At 44.3% G+C, this 27,787-nt stretch overlaps 1 protein-coding gene across 1 annotated transcript in view; it reads left to right on the top strand.

Moving 5' to 3' along the window:
• RPF2 (ribosome production factor 2 homolog) overlaps positions 1–18,045 on the top strand; it is a 92,596-nt gene extending 74,551 nt beyond the window's left edge. Inside the window, exons 5-10 of the mRNA XM_078649161.1 lie at positions 5,849–5,930; positions 6,049–6,125; positions 10,193–10,292; positions 10,654–10,756; positions 12,640–12,784; positions 15,855–18,045. Of these exons, the coding sequence (XP_078505287.1) occupies positions 5,849–5,930; positions 6,049–6,125; positions 10,193–10,292; positions 10,654–10,756; positions 12,640–12,784; positions 15,855–16,046 (699 nt within the window). The 3' untranslated portion in view covers positions 16,047–18,045. The remainder of the gene's footprint in view (positions 1–5,848; positions 5,931–6,048; positions 6,126–10,192; positions 10,293–10,653; positions 10,757–12,639; positions 12,785–15,854) is intronic.
• The last annotated feature ends 9,742 nt before the right edge of the window (positions 18,046–27,787 follow it).

The following is a 27,787-nucleotide window of genomic DNA, read 5'->3' as shown; positions in this document are numbered from 1 at the left end:
ATGCCGAGCAACTGATCAGCGTCGAGGAACCCTTCTGATGGGGAGTCTGTGGCTACTCACCACGTGTAAGCGAGGGACGTTGGTCCTTTTGCTTAGTTTTGAGTTTTCGCATTCCCACTCATCGGCTAGGTTGCCTCCTGCTCTGCCACTACTGGTGAGACCACCGGGGATGTTTCAGTTTCTCTTGGTTCTCTCGCCCATCCACCACCCCAGGGGTCTCTGGCCCCTCAGTCTGCGATTCCCCGTGCCTTGTTGCCAAGGATGCGTCTTCCATGAGTACGGGGAGTCTCTCTCCTACTCTTCACTGGTTGGCGGTACTTAGCTTTGGTCCGCTACCACCTGCCAGGAGGTTCTGGCGTCGTACGTACTCCTGCCTTGGTTGCAGGGGTGGCGGCATGTGGGCGTCATGCGGTGGCCCGCTGTTGCTGGGCCGTTGTGGTAGGATCCCTGTGTGGGGGTGTTTTCTTCACGAATTAATGGTTCCCCTGCCGAGAGACAGGAGGGAAGCCTTACAAGAGATAGTCTAGGGACCTGATGGTTGCAGGTCTAAGCATCGGTGTCGGAGCCGAGTTTCTTCTCTCCTGCCGACCCCCAGGTATTGTGGGTTTGTCCTACGTTGCCGTACTTGTATTCGTCGGGCGTCCCTGCAGCCTACGGCTCAGCAGTGTGCATCTACTCTTCCGTTCATTGGGCAACCCTTGGGTTACCATGAGGGTAGTGAGTGGTCCGCATAAGTCTGACTCGGAGACTTTTGGAAGGCTGTAGGTTTAGGGAGTGGAGAACGTCTTTAGGCCTTCTTCCCTTTCTAGCGGCGTTTTTCCTCCCAGGGTTTGTCTGTGGTCCCGGGCCGCCTTTAATAATTCACAAGTATATTGTACGCGGGAGAGCTTGATGCTCCTCAGCGAACAAATCAATGCATGTAATGGGGTGACCCTGTAACCCTCAGAACCTGGGTGGGTAATAAACAAAGTAATAATGGTTCTGTCGGACAGAAATACACACTGATTTAGTATTTCAACGTTTCTTTTCTTAAGTCTCGTACCTAACCAGGATATCAAGACAGGTGTACTAATACATTCACAAACAAAACACACTGACCATAAAGAAAAATGAAAGCAAATTTTACTCAAATACTTTCACATGTGAAAACAAATTACTTCAATAACTGTCCCTAACGAACATTTAAAACATATATGGCACGAAAACTTTGTGCTAGAGTAATACTAAAAACAACAAGTAAAATGTGTTACTTCATATACTTTTGGGTTAAACAACTATACATATACAATCATCCTGTAGACACATCAATTCAATCTTGGATCCTACAGGATTTTGAATAGTTTGTTCACGCCAAAGTAGAGGATTGCGTCGACGTTTCGACCCTAGGGGGGGCGATGCATTTTTTTCACGCATCAGAGGCGGGTCTTCATCAGGACTATATATATATATATATATATATATATATATATATATATATATATATATATATATATATATATATATATATATATATATATATATATATATATATATATATATATATATATATATATATATATATATGGGACAGCCTCTTGCAGACCTAGCTCCACATGGAGTCCTGGTCTCTTCCTGAATCGTATTTTCGGTCCGTCTTAATCAGGACGGCTAGACGTTCAATGCACCTCTGTATTGATTTAGTCTATACAGATGGTTGTAAACTTGCTCCTTTTTATTTCTAACACCGTGGGTCGCGTCCTTCACTTTCCGTTCGTGCTGACATGACCCGCCCCTTTCACATGTGAAAGTATTTGAGTAAAATTTGCTTTCATTTTTCTTTATGGTCAGTGTGTTTTGTTTGTGAATGTATTAGTACACCTGTCTTGATATCCTGGTTAGGTACGAGACTTAAGAAAGGAAACGTTGAAATACTAAATCAGTGTGTATTTCTGTCCTCAGCGAACAAAGGCCGGCCGGGTCTAAGCCAGTCTTCGGTTCATAGCAATTCCTCCGGTCAGCTCGCGGTTTCAGCTGCGCGAGCTCCAGGCGGAGGCCGATACCCGGTTAAGGAAAAGGGCGATAGGAGACGTGCCTCTGTCTCAAAGGTGAAGAGGTCTGTACTCCCGGTTCTTTCTGGTTCGCAAGAAGGACAAGAACGAGTTCAGGCCCATTCTGGATTTGCGACAAGCAAACGAGTGGATTCGCAGAGAGAGGAATCGTTGCGTCAGGTTTTTTCCTCAGCTGCAATAGGGAGTTTGGCTCTGTGCCATAGATCTACAGGATGAGTACTTCCATGTGCCCTTTTGCGCACATACACAGGAAGTTCCTGCGATTCCAAGTCGACGTCAATCATTATCAGTACACAGTACTGCCAGTCGGGCTGACGTAGGCGCCCAGAACATTCTTGAAGTGCATGGCAGTGGTAGCTGCACACCTGAGGTTAAACGAGGTGTTTGTCTACCCGTACCTGGACGATTGGTTGATCAAGGCCTCCTCTTTCTCGAAAGCTCAAGCACACTTCCAGAAGACGTGCGTTCTTTTGAACGAGCTGGGGTTGCACATCAACTTGCCCAAGGCTGTCCCGGTCCAGTGCATACAGTACTTGGGAAGCCTCCGTCAATACGCTGTCAGCAAGCGTGTCTCCTTCGGAGGAGAGATAATTATCGCTCCTTCGGAAGGCTCAGGCTCTTATGATCCCTCCATCTACAACAGTGGGGACGGCGTCTGCTCTACTGGGGTCGATGGCCTCTTGTATCTTCCTCACGCCACACGCACGGCTGCCCGTGAGATCTTTGCAGGAGTGCGTGGAGGATCAGTGGGATCAGAGGAATGGATCTTGGGACGACAAGATACGACTGTCTCTGCATGTTCTTCAGTCTCTGAAGTGGTGGTGTTCGGCGGAGTATCTCCTCAGAGGGGTTCCCTTTCACGAGGACATTCCCGCACAGACTATTGTGACGGATATGTCTCTCCACGGCTGGGGGGGTGCATTCCGGAGACTAACAGATACAAGGAACGTGGTCCCCGATGGAGTCCACGTATCGCTTCAATTTCCTGGACCTCAGAGGTGTTCACTTGGCACTGTATGCGTTTGTTACGTCCTTCCAGACCAACTCTCTGCTTGTACAGACGGACAATACGACCACGATGTCTTGCCTCAACAAGTAAGGGGGTTCGAGATCGCGCACTCTGTCTCAGGAGGCGCTGGCGATCTGGCGCTGGCTTCTAGCCAGAGGACTGTCGATCACGGCTATCCATCTGCTAGGTGTGCAGATTGTTCAAGCAGACGCACTGAGCAGTCTGATTCATGAAAGCCACGAATGGGTCATAAACGACGAAGTACTAGGTGAAGTCTTCGCAAGGTGGGGGACTCCAGACGTAGCTCTGTTCTCCACCGCCGAAAACAGCAGATGCTGAGACTTCTCCTCCAGGTACTACCAGCAGGGGACGCTGGGGTATGCGTTATGGATTAACTGGTCGAACAGCTTTCTGTGCGCCTTTCCATCCATTCCCCTGATTCCGGCGGTACTCTTTAAGCTGTCCCAGGGCACGGATGATCCTGATTGCCCTGGAATGGCCCAGGCAGTGGTGGTTCACGGACCTGCTTCACCGGTCTCTCCTTCCTCACATACGGCTGCCGTGCAGGCCGGACCTTTTTACGAAGTTCGGGGGGCAGATGTTGCACCCCAACCTCTCGACTTTGAGTTTGGCGACATGGCTCCTGAGATAGTGCAATAGGGCCATTTGAATCTACCAGAAGTTTGTATGGACATACTGAAGAAGGTTAGGCGACCTTCCACTAGGACTACTTGTGCTTACAAGTGGAAGAGGTTTTGCATCTGGTGCAAGTTCAAGGACTATGGCCTAACGACGTGTAAGGAAGATGTCATCCTTCCGTATCTTCTACACCTGGAGCAGTCTGGCCTTAATGTCCATTTCATTAAGGTTCATCGTGCTGCGCTGACTGCCTACAGGAAATGGTCTTCACAGACTTCCTTCTTTCGGATCCCTGTGATTAAAAAGTTTTTGTTTTTTTGGAAGGCTCGAAGAAAGTGTTCCCTCCTGTCCGGCTTCCTTCGCCTTCATGGGAATTGAACGTGGTGCTGTCCGGATTGATGAAGGTGGTTTTTGAACCTATTCATAAGGCTTCATTGCAGCACCTGTCCTGGAAGACGGCGTTCCTCGTGGCCATTACACCGGCCCGCAGGGTGAGGAAATTCAGGCGTTGTGTTGCCAAGAACCTTAGACTTTTTTTCATGCTGCTAAGGTTGTTATGCGTACTCACCCTAAAGTTCTTCCAACAGTTATATCTGACTTCCATGGCAACCAGACTATAACTTTGCCTACGATTTTTGAGAATCCTTCATCTACAGCGGAAAGGTCTTTGCATTCCCTGGATGTTAGGAGGGTGTTGAACTTTTATCTGGATAAAACCGTAGATATTCGTAGGTCAGACCAATTGTTTATCAATTATGGATTATTCAGGACCAGTCTTGCTACCTCTAAACAGTCCATCTCGAGGTGGATTGTGTCCTGTATACAATTGTGTTACCAAAAGGCTTGTAAGACCTTAGGGGGTAAACCTAAGGCTCATTCCACCAGGGGCAAAGCTGCCACGACTGCTTTGCTCCGTAGTGTTTCAATTGCAGAAATCTGCAAGGCAGCCACTTGGAAGTCGGTCCATACCTTATTAAGCATTACTGTCTGGACACTGAGACCAGGGCAGATGCTTGGGTTGGGCATGCTTCGCTACGAAATGTGTTCGCACAGTAGTGGTGTTATTTCTCTTTTCTCCACCGCCGCTTTGGTGTGCGGATGGGCTTGCCATTCTATTCACTAGATTATGACTATACACAGAGATCCCCTACTACAGAAGGAGTAGTTTCTGTCCTGTAACTCCAGTTCTGTAGTAGGGGTATCTCTGTTACAGTCATAATCGCCCGCCCTCCTCCCCGGTGGAGAGAGATATTCATGTAAGAAATACTACAGGTCTGGCGTGTTACGCCTTCAAAAAGAATTGAAGGTGAAGGGGACCTGCAGTGCATTCTGGGATACTGTGAGGCTTCTGGAAAGTTCTCTTAAAGGCACAGTATCCTGTTTTGAGCCACATAATGGCTGCCTATGGGGCTTGTCTGTCCACTTCTTCCTCTCTATCATTCCAGAGGGTTTTGTTGTTACAGGCAAGGTTTTCTCTGTAAGAAAACCCTGGACAGGCTGTGCTATTTGTGGATTTTTGGTGGAATTTCTAGTCGAAGTACTGGACAGGGTAGCCTGTGGATATAGGCTGCATTATCGGTCTTTAAATTCTCTCTTAAGTGTCTGTGCAGTTCTGCATGTTTTGACAACTTAAAGAGATTATTTTTGATTGCTCCAGGGTCCGCGCACATGGGCGGGACTATTCACTAGATTATGACTATAACAGAGATACCCCTACTACAGAACTGGAGTTACAGGACAGAAACTACTCCTTTCTGAAGATGACCCTTGGAGAGCTACTGAGAGCTCATCAGTGCTGGTCTGGATGAAGTAGACGGGCAAAAAACCTCCATTTCTTATCTTTCAGGATTGTGGCCAGGTTGAATTTAATCTTTTGTCAGACATTCTATTTGGGTTGTTGAGGCCCTTCTTGAATTTTATATGCGTCCGCTCCATAATAGCTCGTTGTTGCCAGTTGTGGATGGTATTGGTAAATATGACTGTTAGGACATGTTATTTACCGGGGCTGAGTTCTTGTGTTTCAAATGTGTACTTGCACCCATGTGGAAGACAAGGAGATGCAAGGCATATTAAAATACACAAACTTTTCACCGGGAAGAATGTTGCTCTAGTCTGTATTAAAAAAAGTTCTACCTTTTCCCCCTTACTGTAGGAGTTCTTTTCAAAGAAATCGGATTGTTCCTTGTTTTTGTTCGGTTCGCACAACAAAAAACGGCCAAACAACTTCATTTTTGGTAAGCCATGTTGGTAACAAGAACTATGAATTGCTTGCCTGTATTTGGTTGTATTAAATAAGAGAAGTGCATTCTTTCCTTGTGTTAAGTAAGAAAAGTGCGTTATTTCCTTCAACAGGCCGCATGTTTGACCACCACGTCCTGGACATGATTGAACTTGGTGTTGAGAAGTTTGTGGCTTTAAGCGAAATTAAGGTAATACTTTGAATAGTCGTTCATGTTTCCCCGAATTATGGTGTTGGTGCGACACCCAGCGGTCTACTTGTTAACTTGAGTACGTTGATATTGTTGCGGCCACGTTTTGGTATTTTAACATCATCAGCATTTGCTGTCCGTTGAGACTAAAAATGTGATTAAAGCCTGCCATAACTCAAATATTTGTTCAGGGCAGTTGGGTCGAAACTGACGCAAAATAGATTAAAAGGATCATGTATGCCACAAATGCAGAGTGACCTTTTTTCATTTCAGTTGGTCTTTGGTCACTAAACAAAATTCAACTTCAAAATATTGCTTACCATTTGCACCGATACAAGGAAGGGGGGGGAATGTAAATATTATTTAAATATTTCCTTGAAGAAAATTGGACAGACGCTATTGAAAGTAAAAGCTGAAACTTGCAATTATTGCCTTGATTTATGTGATTTGACTTCTAAAGCCTGCCTCAAGTAACGAGTGGTTACAATGTCAAAATGAATGCCTAAAAATGTAAGTAGCCTTAACCCCCACCCCCCCTTTTTTTAAAAAAGATCGACGGTGTTGAGAAAAGGGTAGGCAGGTGTCAATTGACTCCATGTCTTCATAACCTTCGCCTTTTTCTTCCACATGTACACTTAGTCCGTCTTATTCACAACACTCTGAATGGGAATTCAAGTGGCAGCTACCACTTTACATACATATAAAGCTATAAATTGTTGAATGAAATTTCATTAACTCTAATAAAAACAAATTTAGCAGGTGCCACTACACGGCCTATGCCCGTTTTTCAAAACTTGTGATTAAAAAATGGAAAAAAAGTTCAATATATTAAGTTAACAATTGTTTTAACTTTATTTTTAAAAAGGCTGGGCTGCAAACATGTTTTGTGTATGTACTGGACACGTACCGGATGGTGGATAATAGGAACTATTAAATCCTAATCAGCTACCTATACTCTTCAGTTTACCTGCAGTTCTTTGACAGTTCATAGGTCATAATGCTATATCAGGAGTGTAACTTATGAACTGCAGGAAACAAAAGGATCTCTGTGACAAAAGCAGTAACCCACTGAGCTATCCTTGTAAAATATAGTTCTGTGATCTGCATGGTACACTTTCTTTGCAGAAAGCACTTTACTCTCTGTGTTGCTTTATGACGAGTCCGAACTGCCACTAGCTAAAACCCTGATCTCTTTTTAGCGGGAACCTTAATCCCCACAATTATCTTGAAATTTGTATTGTTTCCTGAAAACTATTGGACACACAAAGGACTCCGCAGCAGGTGTTTTTAAACCCGTTCGTTATTTATATTATTTCCAAACACAGCACCCTGGGTCAGCACCATGTGCGACTGCACCATTTGCACTGCCCCAGAGCCAGCCCTGGCTATCATAATGACGGGACTGTAGGCTGCTTCTTTAACATTTCAGAAAGCATTGTCCAGCGCCACAGTAAATGTTTACCTTTCTGCATGCAGAGTCCCCTTCTGTGAATAGGGTATAACAGTATCGTGTTAGTGTTTTTGCTTGTGTGGAATTCATTGTGCTCTGTGGAACGTCCGGTGTATCTTCATGCTTGCTCATTAGGTCCCTAAACTAACTATATATATATATATATATATCTGATGAAGGAGCACTCTCCGCTCTGAAACGCGTTAGGAATGGACCTTGACTCAGATACCTGGCAAGTTGGTTTTCGCAAATAAATGACTTTTGTTATCCTACTGTGTGCGTCTTCTCGCCTCAGGACACCTTTTGATTGAGATATATATATATATATATATATATATATATATATATATATATATACATACACATACATACATACATACATACATACATACATACATACATACATACATATCCCGCGTGCGCAGTGCCCCCTCTCGCCCCTCTCATCTCCCTCAGTTAAAAAGTGAGTTTCTGGCTCCAATGCAAGAAAAAATGGAAATTCAGCATTTATGGTTCTAAATAACACATGCCTTCCACCACATCTCTTTCTTGATAGCTTGTTTTTATGCCTTTTTCAAATTGGTGTTTTGAGCATGGCGGGCGCTGCAAGTTATGGCTTGTGTTGATAACCATGACTGGTGAATGTCAGTGGTTTTTTACATTCGAGCTAGAACCATGACTCTGTTGTTAAATATTTGTTTCCAGCTAATTTCATTTCTTTCATAATGTACTTAATTTCCAACCCCGCCTGGGTGATGGGCGCAGGGCTTGGCCTCGTTATGCTCAGGAAACATCAGCTTTACTAAAGGGTTAAATTTAATTTGAATTATAGACAAGGTTTAAGTTTTGAATCGTACCTCAACTCATAATTCCCTTGTGTGCCTATTATTCCCTCGTAGATTGCCCTTTTTGGGTGGGTTGGACAGGGGACTGTGCCCCACAATATGTAATGGCTGCTGCAAGCAAAATTCTCTTATGTGGCAGCAGCCATTAATATTTCTCGGATCCGCAATCGCATCCTTCATGCCCCGGATCCAAAAAGGAGGAGAAAAGTCTCTATCGTCTTGTCAGTTTATTTATGTGTGGATTTGTTTCAATTTCTGGACTAGCAAAGTATTTGCGAGCCCTAAACGGCATATATATAAAAAAAGTTACAGCTTTAAAGCTTGCTCTGCAAGTGTTTAAAACGCTGATATTTAAAAAATTACAGGACAGAAATGCAACAAAACTAGAAAAGCACGCTATCTGAATAAAGTTCTTCTTTCATACCACATTTGGTGTAAATCGTTTCAGCAATTGGGGCTCTAGGAGGGAGGAAAATGTCCTGATTTTTATTTTAAATGTCCTGTTTCCTCTGTGTGATCCCGATGTTCTCTAGGACTAGTCGCAAGCCTGCCACCAACTGAACACTATCAGGTTGCCTCAAGAGTAGTGAAGGCGCTCAAGACTTTGGGTGATGCCCATGCAAGTAGTGGTTGCACCGCAAGTGGGCAAGAGCCTTCTAAGAAAAAGTATTTAGTTATGAATTAAGCATTATGTGAATTCCATCAGCAAGTTGAAGTAACTTTTGAAAGTTGTATTCGTGAGCAGGGATTGTTAGTACAGTAGATGGCGTTTTCCGCCTTGTACCTTTTTTGTTTCTGCCGGAACTGCCTCTATTAGCTATTTAAGGTTATTTTTTTCATGTACACTGTTTTGTGACCAGACCATGGATAAGTAGTGATCTAGTGAAGCTGTGTTTAGGGGAGGAAATTTGCCAGCATCAAAATCTTGTCCTGAAATTTCCTACCACTGTAAGGAATTTGGAGATCAGAAGAATGCAAATGTTAAGTTTTGAAGCAGCTGAGACAGGAGAGTCAAAGCAGTTGCATTGCTGTCATAAAATGCATGCAAAGGAAGCAACAGCTTTGTGTTTTTTGGTTTTCATTTACAAACATTAAGAAACTCAAACCTAGGTTTTACATCTAAGATGCCCCCTGTAGCGATTTAACTAGGTAGTCGAATTCTGATGCACTTGAGAAGTTAAAGAGCAAGTTGAGTATTTTTTTATCGTCAGCTGTTTGTCCAGGTTACCTTCATTTGGTCTTATCGCTCAAAAGCAATATTGAAATGTCCAGCTATGGATGTTGGTTAGGAAGCCTCTATCAGGGAGCTTGGTGTAGTTACAGCTCAGACTCAGCGGGTATCAAATCATTGGTCACAAGAAAGACTGCAAATTCTGGAAGAGTAAGTCACTGTTGTTGGATAGTATCGGGAAAACGAAAAGGTAGCTTTAACTGATTCCAAGAATACAATAGTTCATTTCTCATTGGTGACTGAATTACTCGATTGGATGACTTTTCATCACTGTTCCCTTGGGTTGGATAAAGGCTAGGCATTTAAGAGTAAGTGACACCTGTTTTATCACTCAATCTCTTTGTTTGCATAGCCAAGAAGCCACTTTTTCACCAGATATTTCCAAGTGTCTTCTTATGGCAACTTAATATTGTGTAGAACCCCTACACTGGGGGAAGGGGGGTCAGTGTAGAAGAATGACCTTTCGCAGACTGGTTTGGGAACAAAATGGTGCAAGGTCATAAATCAGTTTTTACTTCAATACTTTTTTATTTTCTTCCAGAACAGTAAATGTCCAGAAGGTACAAAGCCCATGCTGGTATTTGCTGGAGACACGTTTGAAGTAACAGAAGACTACAGAAGGTTAAAAAGCCTTCTTATTGGTAAGCCACCAGTTAGCTGACGTTTGTGCACAGAAGACAGCACTTTCAGCCATCAGTACAAGATGTGATTTACTATTTTTCAGAGTTTTGTGGTAACTTGGAATTCATTTCAATTTTACTCTTTCCTAAGGGTTGTGCGCATGGGGGGTGAAAGATTTGATAGTTGTCGTTTTGATGGCCTTTTGCACCTATTGTCTCTTGTAAGGGAACACCTGCTACCTAAGGATTTTAACATTGTGTTTTCTGAGTATTCTAACCCATAGTTCTAACCCGTTATTCATGGTCGTAGCTTTGGAGTGTTGAACTTTGTTGGACCTTCATAGGAACTTGTGAGATCAATGTTACATAATTTTCTTTTCAGATTTCTTCAGAGGTCCAACAGTTCCAAATATTCGATTGGCTGGCTTGGAGCATGTTCTACATTTCACAGCAATGGATGGCAAGATTTTTATGCGGAGCTACAAGTAAATATCATTTATCAGTCCTCCAGATTTAACCCGTTGGCTGCTGCCGTCGGCCATTGGCCGACTGCAGCACTACCTCGCTGGTGCTGCCGTCGGCCAATGGCCGACGCGACCGCGCCCATTTTTTAAAACGGCCGCACTGCCGCAAAAAAGCGGAAGCAGCCAACGGGTTAATAAATACATTCAGGATGCCATAATTGTTGAAGCTTTTTTTTCTGCTGGGTTTTTGTTTATATTTATTCAAGGAGTCGATCACATCTCCTTTATCACCATTGATTCTCAATGTACATCTTTGCCAAGTATGATATACCTTTACTCTGTCTTAATCGTTAGTTGATGTCAGTAGGTTAAGGATACTGTTGAAATGGAAAAGGAGAAGGGGTATTCAGATGACCTTGGTTTTGTCAGAATTTAAGAAAGCGGGTCTACCGAATTGCAGGCATCAGAACCTCTGATTTCACATTGTGTAGGTGATACTAATATTGGAATTTCTCACATTAAATGTGCAATTTCCAGGTCATTTGAATCTTTCATCTGTTTCTAAAGGTAAGTTGAATATATTATAATAAACATAGAAATAGGACCAGAGAAAATTTAGAGACCACCAGAGGCCGATTCCCTACTCGTATAGCTGAAAAAACACAATAAGGGCCTCTTGGTCTTAGGATTCATTGACGGGTATTGAAGTGTTCCTTTCTTAGGTTGAATCCCCTCACCCACCCAAAGGTGGCATACTTCATCATAGGGGGTCTCCTCGCACTACGAACCTAGTCATAGTGCGGGCGACAACCCCCTCTCTAAGAGGAAGTAGTTCAGGGATGTTGTAGTGGAGATATTGAGGTGTACTAAACCTCTAGATGAGCTGGATGTGGTGAGAAGGGTGTGAAATAAATGGGAAAAAGTGATTAAAACTGAATCAGTGGTATGCTGGGTAAGAAGTCTTGGAGCATTAAGAATGTCTTGAACGGTCGATTCATCAAAAGCTAGACTGATAAATTCAGTCATTGTTGCTGCAGCTTATCCTGGAGTGACAGGGATAAAAGGTAAACTGGTAGGGCTCAGGTGAAAAAAAATAAAAGAAGAGCAAAGTCAACTGTATATGTCGGTGTTGTCAAGCCTGATAAGGTCCACAGCCGTGGCTGTTCAATATAATAAACACAGAAATAGGACCAGAGGAAATTTAGAGACCACCAGAGCCGCTACATCCCTTTTGGAAGTATTAGACAGAAATATGTCGACCATCTTTTTGCTTTGACAGATTGAATCACTCCCTGTTTTAGCTTCTGTTTTAATCCTGAACCATGGATGCCAGAATAAAGTTACCCAGCATACCACTGATTCAGTTTAATCACTTTTTCACATTTCTTTCACACCCTTCTCACCACATCCAGCTCATCTAGAGGTTTAGTACACCTCAATATCTCCACCAAAACATCCCTGAGCTCCTCCCTCTTAGAGAGGGGGTTGCAACCCACACTACTGCTAGGTTCGTAGTGCGCGGAGATCCCCTATGATGAAGCATGCCACCTTTGGGTGGGTGAGGGTATTTGTCCTAAGAAAGGGACACTTAATACCCATCAATGAATCTTTAGACCAAGAGGCCAATATTGTGTTTTGAAGTGGTGTGTTGTCTTCCACAGCTGTGGGTTATTTGCCACCTACGACGTACTATGATAACAAAGCAACCACTTTTTCTGAAAGTTGCAATGATTCGTAGTATGTTTTTGCAATAACCATTGTCAACCCAACTTTCAATATGTTTTGTGTATGATCGCAAAGTGAAGTTTACGACTCCGGCTGAAATGGACACACAAGGCAATAGTCTACTTTTGTAAACAGTCATTGTTCGTGTGTTTATAACTTCTTTGCTACATTTCTCCTAGAGTGCTGTTGAAGAAATCTGGCTGTAAGACTCCGAGGATTGAACTTGAAGAAATTGGACCTTCCTTTGATTTTACTGTGCGGAGAACACATTTGGCTTCAGATGATCTTTATAAACTGGCAATGAAACGCCCGAAAGCTCTTAAGGTATAGATTGCAAGCACTGTACTGCTCTGTTCTCACACCTTTGAAGTGACATTGGAGGTTAAGAAGGCTACACTGAATGTACAACTTTTAGCTTTGTAAATTAACATGGAAGTCTTCTGGACTTTCTTTTGTCCTTAGAGCACCAGTTTAGGAAGGTGTTTTTCTGTTTCAGATCTTTAATGTTTTTCCCATTTGATAAAGGCAGTAACGGCCTCTTTTGTATCAAAATTGTCTACCTCTGCCCTTCAGTTCAGTTACTGTCCAACCTGCAGCAAAGTCCAAAATACAGCTGCCTGTCACCTCTTCTACTCCTCTCTGACTCCTGGTGAAAGTCACATAAAATACCAGTCATTGTGACCCTCTCATCAAGCGCACTGTGCCTATGGTTCCTTGGTACACCTTTCTGTAAAACATTCCAGGCCACCAGCTTGGTTAGATCCTTTAACTGTTACCTCGCTGTGTAATCATTTAGGATGACTAGGTAGAAAATGACCGCTTTTAGTCCAAGCATCTACACTTCAGAACACCCTCTCCATCACCACCTGCGTAGAACAAAAATGCCTTTGCTCTGACTGTCCTCAGACCCTATCTTTCCCCTGGAATATGCCATTCGAAGGTAGGGTGAATCGTACTCCGATACCGCCGGTAGGCCAAGTGTACGCTTCACCTGCGAAAATACGTAATCTTGGGTTAGCCCTTTGTGCTGCATGTAAACTTTTGTTTTGCGAAATTTCATGAAAAACACACCTCGAATGCAAATGTCATACAAGACACTGACACTGACAAAGAGCTGGTTTGAGGAAAAAATGTAGCCTGCATAATTTTATGCTCCAACCAGATTCCTCCAGGTGTGATAGTTTTGCATGGACCTCTCTAAGATGCTAGCAGAAGGTGTAAGTAATGGCTGCCATCCCTTTCTAAGTCTTGTCCACAGACCACTGTAATTCTTTGTTGGGGACCTCAGGTTCTCAGTACACCTTCACATACATACAAAACAAAAGTGTACACTGTAGGTCAGCACCCTTCCGCCATTGACTGCTGGCATTTCTTTTTTAGTTGTCATTGGCTGGGTGGGCTGTCATTAAAGCCAGGGCATTTTGTGGACTGTTACATGGTGCTCTCTGATAACCTCTGCACTGCCACCTTCCATCCTCACTGTCTTTGTTCAGTCTCCACAGTGCACAATGGGACACCACCCCACTCCTCTCCCAACCTCCTATGGTTGACAAGGATTGGGAAAAACAACCCATTCCAAAATAGCTGCAGTGCAATCACGCACATATACACCGTCCATCCTGTAATGTCGTTTTTATGTTTATTAGAAACTCCAATACAAGATAGCTGCATTTATTTTGACGGCTATCTTGTAAGTGTGTCAAAAAACCTCCATTACGTTGGCAAACCCAATAGACTGGCACCCAATAGCAAAGTAGGACCTATTGGCTCTGCCATAGCTTGTTTATTTATATTTTGTGGGCAGTCAAACTGGCATTACCTTAATGGGATAGCCTGCGTTTGAGTGCACCCCAAATTTGCTTTAGACTCCGTGACGGATGGCTTACTGTATGATCTTGGGTATCAGTTGGATATACAAGGAATGAAACCCTCTTTTTCAAATGCTCCAAATAAATAAATTGTGAAGTGAAGCGTACCCAGCTGGTCTAAAGTTCTTTTTTTTTTATATCTAGATTTAACATTTTAAAACAAATTTAACAATTGGGAGAAGATGGTGTCAAATAGTTGTCTAAAGTATGTTCCGTCATCCAAAGCCACCTATGCTAAATCTTTGCGATTTATTACTGTAACATTAACTGTTCAAATTAAAACTATTTAAAGGGCAAACCATTGCCCTACCTCTCGATTTTGCTCTTCATAACACCACCATGAGCCACAGAATCGTGCAATCAGAATAGCATTAGGAACCATGACTAGTGGCTTCCGGGTAACCAAGTTTTCTTAAAACTAAACGCGCCAATTGTTTATTGAAAACTATAAATATTTTAAAAAAATCTGCAGAACAGTGTCATTTCTCACTCTTACTTTTCAAACTACTGATTTTTCCACATCGACTCTTTTTGCTAAGGCTGAATTGTTACATCTATAACAAACTGCAGACCATCACAAACATTCTGCCATCATTTTGATTGCATGATTACGCACTCGTGTTTTTACACCTAAAATGAACATGTACTTTTTTGTTTTCAGCGCAGCTTTTTTCGGGTCTAGGTTCTGTTAGTGCAGTTGTCAAGGTTACCTATTGCTAACAGTATAAATAGAGTAGAGGTTTTGTCCTTTGACTCTTCGGTTTTCTTTGATCAGCCCCTTTCCGCTGTTTGCTTGAGACTTTAACGTCTTGGTTCAGCCGAGTGGTGTATTCATCTCACTGTGTAGCCTGCAACCTCCACTGAAAGTGAACTGCATGATGTACTACTCTACAGCTGCAGCCCTCTATGCCCTTTCCTTCTTCATCCTGTATGCCTCGAAGTAATGTGCTGAAGCCCCTGTGTTAGCACATTAAGCCCTGACCCAATGCTTGTTCTAAAATGTTGCTGGTGTCTCTTGCGGGAGGTGCAAGCTCGTAGTTTATTTAGATGAATGTAGTTTTTTGCTTTAGCTCAATCAGCGCTAGAGAACATTGCTCAATATGAAAAAATAAATTGGTCCGAAAGTAGTAAAAGGTGCACAATTCTCATTAATGGAAGTCTCCTGGATGGATAGTGCCAGTCAAGTAATGTAAAGTTGTAGGCATGTTACTGAAAGGCGCTGTGTATTTCTGAAAGGGAATTTGCTGGTAAATTGTAAAATGTGTAAAGAGTGCTCCTCGGTGTCACAAGCAGTCGGCAGTAAAGTGTTTTAGCAGTCATGCTTCATTCATGATTTTCCCATATGACATTCCTCCATTCTCTAGGCTGTTACATGTTTCAAACAATTCGAAATTTCCCTTAACGTAACCGCTATACACATCTTCATGTTTTATGTGCTTCACTGTGAGGCGTGTAGCCTATGCTAACTCTTCAGAAAATATAATTTCTCTTGAGTCAACTTATACATTTTCCTTTTCTTGCTGCAGATCAAGAAGAAGAAAAATATATCTCGTGACACATTCGGAACAACCTATGGACGAATCCATATGCAGAAACAAGACCTGGATAAATTGCAGACAAGAAAAGTAAAAGGCCTTAAGAAAAGACGAAGCGAAAAGACGTCGGCAGAAGAAGCGACAAGTCCGAAGAAAGCCAAAAAGACTGAGCAAACTAGTTAAGTTGGCACAGTGTGATGGACTTCTGATGCTCTATGCCTGAAAACTATGCCTTGAGCAGTTTGGACAGTTTGTTGTTTTACGAGCTGCAAGAGCCACTGTATATTTTTATAAACTAAAAGTACACCATCCCTCTTCTAATGTTCCTTTAAAGCTTGCAGCTTTAAAGGAAGACAGTCTCTCCACACCGTTTTTTTTGGCTTTCTGTTCTACTGATTGGGAAGCCATTACAAAGACTGCTTTCTGGTAAACGTGAAGAAGTGCCATACATAAATCAGTATGTAGATAGTGATTTAAAAAAATTAAAATGCACACCAACTACTAAACCATCGTTAACATTTCCTGAGCTCATGTAACACTCGGACCCCCGTGAAATAGTCTGCAGCAGATGCAAATATGTGTATAGCAGTGTCTACGTATACACCTTGAGAGATTTGGCGCCTCGAAAACAAACACGGGTGGTAAATCTTTTAAAATGTTGTAAAAATAGGTCTGAGACTTTGTTTATTGTGCACTCATCAAATATTCTGTCGTTCTCCAGATTGCTTTTGTGTATTAAAGCTACATCTTATATAGTCGTTATACAGTGCACTATTGTCAAACAGTAGTCCAAATGATTTTTCCTTTTCAGCAATCTACGCTCATTTCAGGAACAGGCTCGCTTGTGCTGCCTCTGGCAAAATATTTTATATCGGTATTCGAGAGATCGTTACAGAGATGACTACAAGTTTTGAGTTTCTTGTGACCATGCTTTTCTTTCTTTTGAATGTATATCAACACTGCTTCGGACATATAAATATTGGTCAACACCAGAATGTTTCTTACATATGTACTAGGATGCCTTAACTGGAATATATGGGATAGATAAGAGTGATGCTAAGGCTGTTTTAATAATAAGTTCAACAGATGACACTGCAAAGTAGTACCATGACTGTCTCCTAAATCATAGCTGAACATTTTTAATGAACATGGAGCAGCACCTACATTGATTTGTCTTGCAAATGAGGACCTAATTCAAGGGTGGAATGATCAATGAGAGCCAGCCTCATGGCTGCTTTACTTTCAACGCAATGGTTATGATCTTGACTATTGAATAAGTTATTATCTTTCGCGACTATTTGTGTTAAAAGTGTAATTAATTCTCATGAGGGGGCTGGCTTGGTTTGTCACTATTCTATCCTGAAGCCCAGAAGAAGGGCTGTTTTCTGCCCCAAACATGTTTTATGGGTGGGGAGGTGGTTTGATTTTGTGATGAATTTTCAAACTTGTTGCTACAGTAAACTGGGAGCAATTGGAAATTATTCTAAGGCTGAGAATAAAGGATTTTAACCTTGATTGGAAAAGCACAAATTTGCCCGCACAGTGGGTGGGACAAGGAAGCATTGATGTCAATTATAACCTTGGAATGCCAAACATTCCTTTATAGACAGTGGTGTTGTTGAAGTACCAATAGTGAGTGGTATATACCTTCTGCTCAGACATTCCAATGCTTATCTCTGTTTTCCCCAGTGTGACTTAGAACAATCTACACTTAGTGGGTGCAATGTTTGAATAGTGTTAGAACCCTTGCCTTGGGCTACCTTGGTTTTTTAAGGCCATCTTTTAGGGAATTGGACCGCTTTTGTGGCTGAGTCTTATAACTCTGGTAGAGGACATTTGACAACCATAATAGCCCCTGGCATATAATGTTATGCTGTTCTACGGTTAACCTGTTTGAAGTGGCTTAATGTACCCCCCTTGCTTCGCTAGCACCAAATAATGGTTTGATTACCTCATTCATGAAGGGGGAGTAATCGTTTACAGGGTTGTGCTGCTTTTTAAACCTGTGAATATATATCAACTGAAGTATTCCAAAGTAAGTTGATAAAAATATCAACATTTGAGATTCAAACAAATTACTTCAAAGATGTCTACTACATCCAAAGTGTACTTCCAATACTTCAGTACATACGTTGTAACACAATGTATACAATAAAACATGCCTCTTACTTTTACTTTAAAACATTCTTGTTGATGTAAATTTTGTTAAACAATTCTATGCCATGCATGTGGATTCATCTTTGTTTTAAAACAATTATTGGTTGTATGCTGTTGTTTTCTTTTTAAACTTTGTTTTTTGGCAGATTTAAAAAAGATTTTCAGAAGTGGAGGTGATTGACAAAGCAGTGCTGGGTTAGGCTGTTTATGTAGTCATCGGTTTATGATGTCGATGTCAGAGAAGTGAATGTTTCTAATGAAAAAATGCAATCAAAAATCATTCCCAGCAGAAGCAGTGACATTTTAGAGCTAAGATTTATTTTGTATGAAAGGAAAACAAAAAAACTGTGGACCGCAGGTTCATAAAGGTAGTACTTTCCCACGTTGATCTGGGGATGTAGTCTTTTTTAATGTCTGTACTCTTCTTTCAGCTTATTCTTCTTTTCCCCTTACATTTTTGGAGATACATTTCTGAAACTAAACCCAGTGCTTGAATATTATGAGTTGTATTCTGTCTGAACTTCTTCATATGCGTGCACCAAAGCATGGATGGATGGAATGGAAATGTCAGATGAGAATGTCAAGTTTGGAAAGTGATTTGGGAGCTTGCAACATTGTTGGGGAGGTGCTTGCTGTGTGCCATGGATTTTCTTTTGTGTAAATTGTGGTGTTCATCTGGAATACATTTCTTTGTTGCAGCTCCTATGTGACCTTGACTTGTATCTTCATTGTTATTTTACTTTAGTAGAGCACACACCACCATTATTTTGGCATTACAGCACATTATGTATTTGGACACCTATCCTAAATGACTCCTCAGGACGTAAAAGTGGAACTTGCAATGATATATTTATTGTTGTATGTATTGTCTGTATTAGCAAGTATTGACGACGTTTATAGGGCTTTCCATTGGAACCTATCTGCTTTGTTGTACAGCATCATCAAAGATTTTAAAAAGTTGCATGTCTGTTGCGTCATTCTATTGATGCTTTGTTAGAAATGGGGGTCTCTAACTGGCAATGGCTTGCACATTTGTCCAAGTAGGGACCCTTTTTCTTAGTCTGGGTAAGGGAGTTACACTCCTAAAATAACCTCTGCTCACCCCCTTTGTAGCTTGGTCCGAGCAGTCCGGCTCATCTCAGAGGCAGTGTGTAAAGCATTTGCACCTAACCAACAGTAACACAGTGAAAACACGACAAAAGGACACCACACCAGTTTAGAAAAATATCCAATATTTTAATATATCCAAAACAACAAAAATCCAACATACAGTACTTAAAAATATGCACTCTGCAAGAATAACTTTAAAAATGCAGTTCCTTTGAGTCGGTAGCTGAGTCCAGTTCTACTGCGATACTGAAAATGACAGAATCCAACAGTTCCTGCTGACCGCGTCGGTTCAGAAAAGGGGGTGGTGATGAACAGAGTGTCTGAATTAAGCAGACCACTCTTACCCAGTCCAAAGATCAGGGCTTGATCCATCACCGTTATTTATCTCACTGCCCCATCCCAGCTCAGAACCTGGCTATATGCAAATTAGTCTGTCCCTGGCCCAGTGCATCATGGGAACAGGGCAGACCAAACTACCAAGCCAATTCTTCACCAGAAAGGAGACAAGCTACCGGGGACCGGTTTCTGGCATTTCAGCCTCTTCGGCCCGGCTTGCTTGAATCCTGATGGAGCAGTGAGAAAGGGACTCATGTCTGAGCATACCCTGCCACACCTATAGTGGCCAAAAACGATTCAGAAAAGGGGGTGGTGATGAACAGAGTGTCTGAATTAAGCAGACCACTCTTACCCAGTCCAAAGATCAGGGCTTGATCCATCACCGTTATTTATCTCACTGCCCCATCCCAGCTCAGAACCTGGCTATATGCAAATTAGTCTGTCCCTGGCCCAGTGCATCATGGGAACAGGGCAGACCAAACTACCAAGCCAATTCTTCACCAGAAAGGAGACAAGCTACCGGGGACCGGTTTCTGGCATTTCAGCCTCTTCGGCCCGGCTTGCTTGAATCCTGATGGAGCAGTGAGAAAGGGACTCATGTCTGAGCATACCCTGCCACACCTATAGTGGCCAAAAACGATTCAGAAAAGGGGGTGGTGATGAACAGAGTGTCTGAATTAAGCAGACCACTCTTACCCAGTCCAAAGATCAGGGCTTGATCCATCACCGTTATTTATCTCACTGCCCCATCCCAGCTCAGAACCTGGCTATATGCAAATTAGTCTGTCCCTGGCCCAGTGCATCATGGGAACAGGGCAGACCAAACTACCAAGCCAATTCTTCACCAGAAAGGAGACAAGCTACCGGGGACCGGTTTCTGGCATTTCAGCCTCTTCGGCCCGGCTTGCTTGAATCCTGATGGAGCAGTGAGAAAGGGACTCATGTCTGAGCATACCCTGCCACACCTATAGTGGCCAAAAACGATTCAGAAAAGGGGGTGGTGATGAACAGAGTGTCTGAATTAAGCAGACCACTCTTACCCAGTCCAAAGATCAGGGCTTGATCCATCACCGTTATTTAGCTCACTGCCCCATCCCAGCTCAGAACCTGGCTATATGCAAATTAGTCTGTCCCTGGCCCAGACCGCGTCGGAGCGGGTTAGCAGTAGGGTCGACAGACTTGTAAACAGTACCTTTTTCATTGCGGCCGAATGTGGCAACCGGCGCAGTTGCGATGCATAGCAGTACGCTGTACGGTATTCTCAGGTCATGGTGCAGGCAGTGGCTCGGTGACGGTTGTCCAGCAACGTCAGGGAGACCAGGGCTGTAGTGCGAAGTGTGGCGGTACTCGATGCGGTTCTGACAGATCGCAGTGCGGGCGACAGAGCGGGTCTGCAGCAACTCAAACCCACGGTTCCAGAGACTGTTCCCAGAGGTGAGTGAAGTCTTTGCTTCCCTGAGACTTCGTGAACAGGAGGCAAGCTCGGTTACAAGCCCTTGGAGATACTCGGAAACAAGTTGGTGAAAATTCACTCCAGTCCTGTCCTTTCGCTGCCCAAGGCTGAAGCAGCAACTGCAGGCCAACTCACCAAAGCGACAACTCAGCAAAGGGGCAGTACTCCTCCTGGCAGCTCTTCTTCTTGGCAGATTCCTTTATTCCAGCGAATCTAACGTTTTGGGGTCTGGCCCCCAATATTTATACTCAAAATTCTATTCTTGTGACAGAGTGTGTCTGTGCTCAGCAAAAAACTGTTCTGTCCTCTCTGGCCCAACTTCCTGGCAGGAGGTGGAGACTGCATTGTCCAAGGCAGACCAGATCCATTCAGGTTCCAGGAAATCTCCTCCCACTACTCTAAATGCAGCCCAGGTCTATTCAGCCCAGCCCTGACTCATCTAGAAATGGCAGGACACACCTCAACCCCCCCCCCCCTTTGGCTGTCTGAAGAGGATGCACATGCCCATCATCCTGTTACTCTAAAGATAGACAGTCAATCCACAAACCCAGCAGAGGCACACAGGATGACTAAACAAGAAAATACCTACTTCCTAAAAGTAACATTCTCAAACACAGAATACAAAAATCATCTTTACTAAAAGATGCATTTTTACTTCCTGAGTCTAGGCATACTAAACTCTAGTTCCCTATCTTTCCCCAATGGTACATTATGCTTATAAGATGTTACAAGCAAACTCCCCTTCTATCCTATGGGACATTTAGGCTTTCCATAGTGAAAAACGAAATACACTGAAGTTTGAAGTTTTTATTAATTTAGCGCAGTTACTTAAAACCATTGCTATAAAAGACAGCATTAGCACATTTATAAAAATCAGCATTAGCTCATTTGTCATATTAAAAAACAAAGCTGAGAAACAGCTCTCCAGGGTTAGTGACCATTATGCTTATAAGGAAAACAGTCTTATAGTTGCCAATGTTAACATTTTGCTAAGTTGGGCCAGAATGAAAGATGATTAAAACAAAAGGTGCTAAACCACAGGGGTGAAAAAATCTGTAATGAGTTTTTGAGAGGGAAGGGGTAGGAGAGCGGGAGCCGAAGGAGGTGACAGAAGATTGTCCAAGAGTCTCGCACATTTTCCAGACCTTGTGAGCACTTGTGTCAGTAGACGTAAAACAAAGAGCCGAAGCCTCCCAGCATGTAGTAATGCCCCGTCTTAAATACAAGGGTTTTAAGAGAGACTTTCTTGGGGCAGCTAGGGCTGGGCAACAGCACAGGAGATGCAGCCATGATTCAGAGTGGTATTTTCCTGGAAGTAAGCTTGCGGTTTCCCAGGGAGATACGAAGATTTCAAGGGGAGCAAAATGGTAGATGTTTTTACGGAGTGCAGATCCGTACGATGGGAGATTAATTTGACCTGCCTGTTAATGGCATTTTTCCAGGCTGAGTATGGGATGGTGTCTAAAAAAAAGAGATGCGTTGTCCATCTCTAGCACTCTTATGGCCTTTGCAATCTGAGTGTTCCAAGGGTTGCCAGGACTGGAAAGAGTTTCTTTTAGCTGGGATTTTAAGGTGTTGTCTCCAGCTTTTAGTGTCCTTATAAAATATTTCAAGGTGTCAGCCTCGCAATAAATTGATTCTTTGTAGGCCCAGCTCCAAACGTAGTCTTGCCCGCTGAATGAAACTTGGAAGATAAAAGATTTTTTTATAGGTAGAGATTTGGGCGAGATCGGGACTGGCAGAGCATGCGCCGGGGAAGGCCTGATGCCTGAAGGTTAAGGCAGGAGAAGAGTAGCTTTGATCACCTTCAGAATGGCTTCAGCAGAGGGACTGCTGAGGGACTGGTTCAACCGGGTCAGGGAGTATGTAATTGCTCCTGCTCTCTTTTGCAAGGCGGCTAGGTGAGCTGCAGGTCTAGACTTCTCGTTAACACCCAGATAATTATATTTTACGGTTGTATTGATCCTGGCAGGCCCAATGTTCCACCTTAAACTTTTCTTATTCTTACATCTGCCAAATATCAGTACCTTGGTCTTTGCCTGATTGATTTTCAGAGCATTGCCGATGTTATATGTATGGAGCGTACTTAAATCTCGTTGGAGACCCGATTTTGCTTGGTCCATTATTACAATGTCATCCGCATATTGTAATGTGTGCAAAGGCTTTTTAGCAGGGCCCAGTTTTGGCGGGAGAAGATTGCTGTTCTCTAGGAATGATCCGAGATCGGCTCTATAAAGATTGAACAAGAGAGGGGCAAGAACGCAGCCTTGCTTTAGCCCGTCTTCAACAGTGATTCTTGAAGAAACTGTCTTTGGGCCGGTTTTAATTTGCACCCATGTGTTCTTGTGCAGGGAGATGAGTGCTCCTAGGAGGCTCTGCGGAATCCCCCACTTGTTCAGTTTCCTCCACAAGATATTCCGAGACACTTTATCGAAAGCCGCACTGTAGTCAATAAAGTGGGAGATGGTTTTTTTGGGCTGCTTGTTGACTTAGAATGGCTAGAGTGGTGATATTGTCTATTGTGGAGGCCGATGCCCGAAACCCAGTTTGGTAGTATGGTATTATATTATTGTCCGCAACACATTTTTCAAGCACCCTAAGAAGACACCGGGCATATGCCTTTGCCTCAAGATCTAGTAGTGCAATAAGTCGGTAATTTGCCAGGAGTGTGGGGGTCTCCTTTCTTGAATATGGGGCATAGAATCGAACCTAACCATGAGTGTGGTAGCTGGAATGTCGTGAACACGTTGTTATATAGGGGAGTCAAGAGGTCCGCCCACTCTTCCAGGGTACATTTAAATACCCCAGCCGGAAGACCGTTGGGCCCTGGAGCGGCGTAATTTTTCATACTTCACAGGTGCATGGTGACCTCGACTGCAGTGGTCAACTCATGAGTTTCTGTTTGGATGGATTCAACACGATCTCGTAATTTGATCACCACGGGGTCCGGGGTGTCACTGCGATATAGTTGGGACACGTGCAAGGCCCAATCTTTTTCACGAACCGCGTTTCCTCTCATCTTGTTCGTGGAACGGAGTTTATTCATATAACTCCAAAACTGGGACTGGCTGTTGTCCTTGAGCAGGGTGAATATTTTTAGCCACTCAAGAGTGTTCTTTTAGTCTCTTGGTCTCCCATACAGATTTCTTGAAGGTCTTTCGCAACAATGCCACATTGTTGGCAGTATGTGCAGTTCCGATCAGTTTGTGCGGGCGCACGGCACTCCTGTAATTCACTACCAGAACGTGTCTCACACAACATTATATGTCCTACCTTTATCTTACACAGCATCCTGCCCACAGGGGTACCTTGGGCCTACCCTAGGAGTGAATTATAGATAAGAAACGGAAATCTTAGGACCTGGTGCACTTGCCAGGTCGACATGGCAGTTACAAACTGCATGCAAACACTTCAGTGGCAGGTCTGAGAACCCTTTACAGGGCTGCTTGTGTGGGTGGCACAACCAGTGCTGCAGGCCCATTAGCAGAGTTTGATTTACAAGCCCTAGCACCCTCAGTGCACATTACTAGGGACTTACTAGTAAATCAAATATACCAATCATGGAAACGCCAACCCATAACACAATTTACGATAGGAACACTTGCACTTTATCACTGAACAGCAGTGAAAAAGTGCATAGAGACACTAAACCATCAAAACAGAGTAAAAACCGGAAGATCAGAAAGGAAAAAAAGCCAGGGGAAACGTGCCAAAAGATCCAAGGTCTAACATGTTTACATCCTTGCGCTAGCAGACTGATTCGGATGCCATTCGCTTTGATATTTTACTGAACGATCCAAGGTGGGGGGGTGCCACTTGAGTTGGTAAATAAAGAAAAAAAAGATTTTTTGATTTGTTTAAACGGGCGAAATACAAATGGAACAAAAAGAACTGTGGAGGTTGGGGTGTAATGGAGGACCAGGCAGAGAACACCACAGAAGCAAATCGTGAGAGAGCAACACTTAGTATATGGGGTGCGAAGATAGGACATCTACCTGAGAGAGCCACACTCAACTGTAGAGGGTAGAGAAGTGCACACAGGAGACAGCTGGATAAACACATGCTTGCATGGAGTTCTTAAGCACAAAGATACAAGCTAGAGCAGTGCAGGGATAAAAATTGCAGACAGACTAGTGAGAGCAACATAGTGGCGAGCAGCACATGAGGGAGACGGCTGGGAAACGCATGGCATGTTTAATCAGGAAGAAACCAGCAGTTACCTAAAAGTAAGCAGTAGAAGGAAACCCAGAAAGAGATTATGTTCCACGGAAGGAACAAACACAAGATTGACAAGGCAAGCCATAAAATGAAAAGCAAGCAAATGAGTGACAGTCACCCAATTGGTGGGATAAAAGCCAATTGAAATATCTTGGTAAGCTAACAATAGGTCTTTTGCAACCAGAAAGCTTGTGCCCTTGAAGAGGCTCCACCTAAAAAAAGTTATTAAAATTTCCCTTTTTCAAGACTCCTTTCCTGTTCTGAGGCCACCTCTTTTCTCCAGAGTTCTCTTACCACAGTAGCTGGGATTCTCTTGTCTCCAGGGATCGTCATTTGCAATCTCTAGGACTGCTCATCTTCAGGGAACTGTTTGCAGTCTGTTGAATATTTAGTGTATCTTCTATACACAGTACTTTATTCTGAGTAACATACCAGACACCTTCTATTCAAAACTCTTGAAGGAGAAAAGAATCCGCAGTCAGCCTCTCAGCCACTCGTCCCTCCCTACATAATGGCGGCCGCTGCATGGTCAGGCTTAAGGCAAACCTGTCTGCGCCCGTCCCTGACCAGCGCCAGGACCCCTGGTTCTCCCAGGCCTCACCGCTACGACTTGACCACCCTCCACGCACTCAACTCCGGAAGACACACCGATTGCGCAGGGTCCTTGCCGAACAACACCCACGGGCAGTTCTCGTGCAGACTCTGCCGCAAATCCTTCACCATTGACAGAGCCCCCGTGACCTCTGAAGGAACGCCCGATGCACGCACCACCGAAACCCTGACCTGCATTCTACTCAACGTGTGCTCCCTGCACCGACATGCCATCGAGATCTGGGACCTGCTCGACACCCTCGTGCTCGACGTCTCCTTCACGGAAACCTGGACCAACGCCACCTCTGGTCCCGACATTGCCACCGCCATCCCTAACGGCTACAAAATCCAGAGAAAGGACCGCCTGGGAGGAGGACTGGCCATCGCACACAAGACCCCACTCCATCTATCCACATACAGCACGACTGACCCCCACTCAAACACGGAACACCTCCACTTCCAGTTCTAGACAAGCCCCAGGACCACGTTGCGCGGCACCCTCATTTACGGACCGCCAGGACTGCACACTCACCACGTGACTACCATCACCGAGCTCACCGCACCCCACACCATGACTACATTCTACTCGGTGACTTGAACTTCCACCTCTGCAACGACCCGACTCCATTGCTCTCCTCGGCATCCTCTACAACCTAGGGTTGAAACAGATCGTCAACACGCCCACCCACAGAGTGGGCCTCACCCTCGACCCATCTTCGCGGGAGGAACTAACATCTGCTTCTGCCACACCACCGGGCTCCTCTGGACCGACCACCAATGCGTCCACTTTGCCTTCAACACCACCACAGCACCCAAACCTGCCCTACGCCCGCCACAAAGGAACTGGAGCACGGTCACCCAGGAACTCCTAAACACCACCCGCCTCCAAGACCCCTCCAGCACCAACACTGACGCCAACTCCGGTGCCAAGGAATTTCACCGCTGGATCGCTTGCTGTGACGACAAGCTTGCGCCCCTGTGCCACCCTGCCAAACAATGCCCGCCGAAAGCCGCCTGGTTTACCCCAGAACTTCAAGACGCTCCTGCAGGTGCCTAGAGAAAACCTGATGAAACCTGAAAACCACGGAAGCCCGCGTCCTGAAGGAATACCACCAGTTCATAAGAGACACCAAACAGACCTTCATAAGAGACAAGGTCCAGACCAATGCCAAGGAACTGTTGAACGTCATACAGCAGCTCGCAAAACCCACCTGCAAAGCCACGGGCATCACACCTTCCTAGGTACTCTGCGACAAGCTCAGCACCTACTTCCATCTGAAGATAAAGGCCCTCTACGACAACTTCAGTGAACCAACAACGAGCACCACCCCCTACTGCCGATAAGCCGACCATCACGTCCTGGGACTCCACGACCGTCTAGCACATCACAGAGACCATGAAGAAAACCTACTCTGGAGCCCCGACGGACCCCTGCCCACAGCACATCTTCCACAGGGTCGCCACTGTCATTGCACCCGAACTAGGGCGCACCATCAACGTCTCCCTCAGATCCAGCATCTACCCAGACGACTGGAAACGGGCGGAAGTAAAACCCCTCCTCGAGAAACCTTCAGCCGACACAACCGACCTGAAAAACTACCGGCCCTTCGCTCTCCTCCCTTTTGCGGCCAAAGTCACTGAGAGACTCGTAAACACTCAGATGACCACTTTCATAGAAGAGAACTCCATCCTGAATGCCTCCCAGTTGGGATTCCGCAGCAACCACAGCACCGAGACCGCCCTCCTGGCCGCCACTGACGACATCCGCATGCTACTTGACCCGGAACACACCGCAGCCCTCATCCTTCTAGACCTCTCCGCAGCCTTCGACACCGTTTCACATCGCACTCTCGCAGCCAGACTGCATGACGCAGGAATCCAAGAAGCCGCCCGCGACTGGATCCAAACCTTCCTCTCCGGCAGAACCCAAAGGGTCCGACTCCCTCCCTCCCTCTCCGAACCCATGAAAATCAACTGCGGAGTACCCCAGGGATCCTCACTCAGCCCCACGCTCTACAACATCTACGTGGCCCCCCCTCGCTGCCATCGTCGGATAGCA

This window comes from Lissotriton helveticus, chromosome 6 (assembly GCF_964261635.1).
Source record: "Lissotriton helveticus chromosome 6, aLisHel1.1, whole genome shotgun sequence".
Taxonomy (NCBI): domain Eukaryota; kingdom Metazoa; phylum Chordata; class Amphibia; order Caudata; family Salamandridae; genus Lissotriton; species Lissotriton helveticus.
Note: the sequence above shows the minus strand (reverse complement) of the source record. Positions and strands in the feature narration are given on the sequence as shown.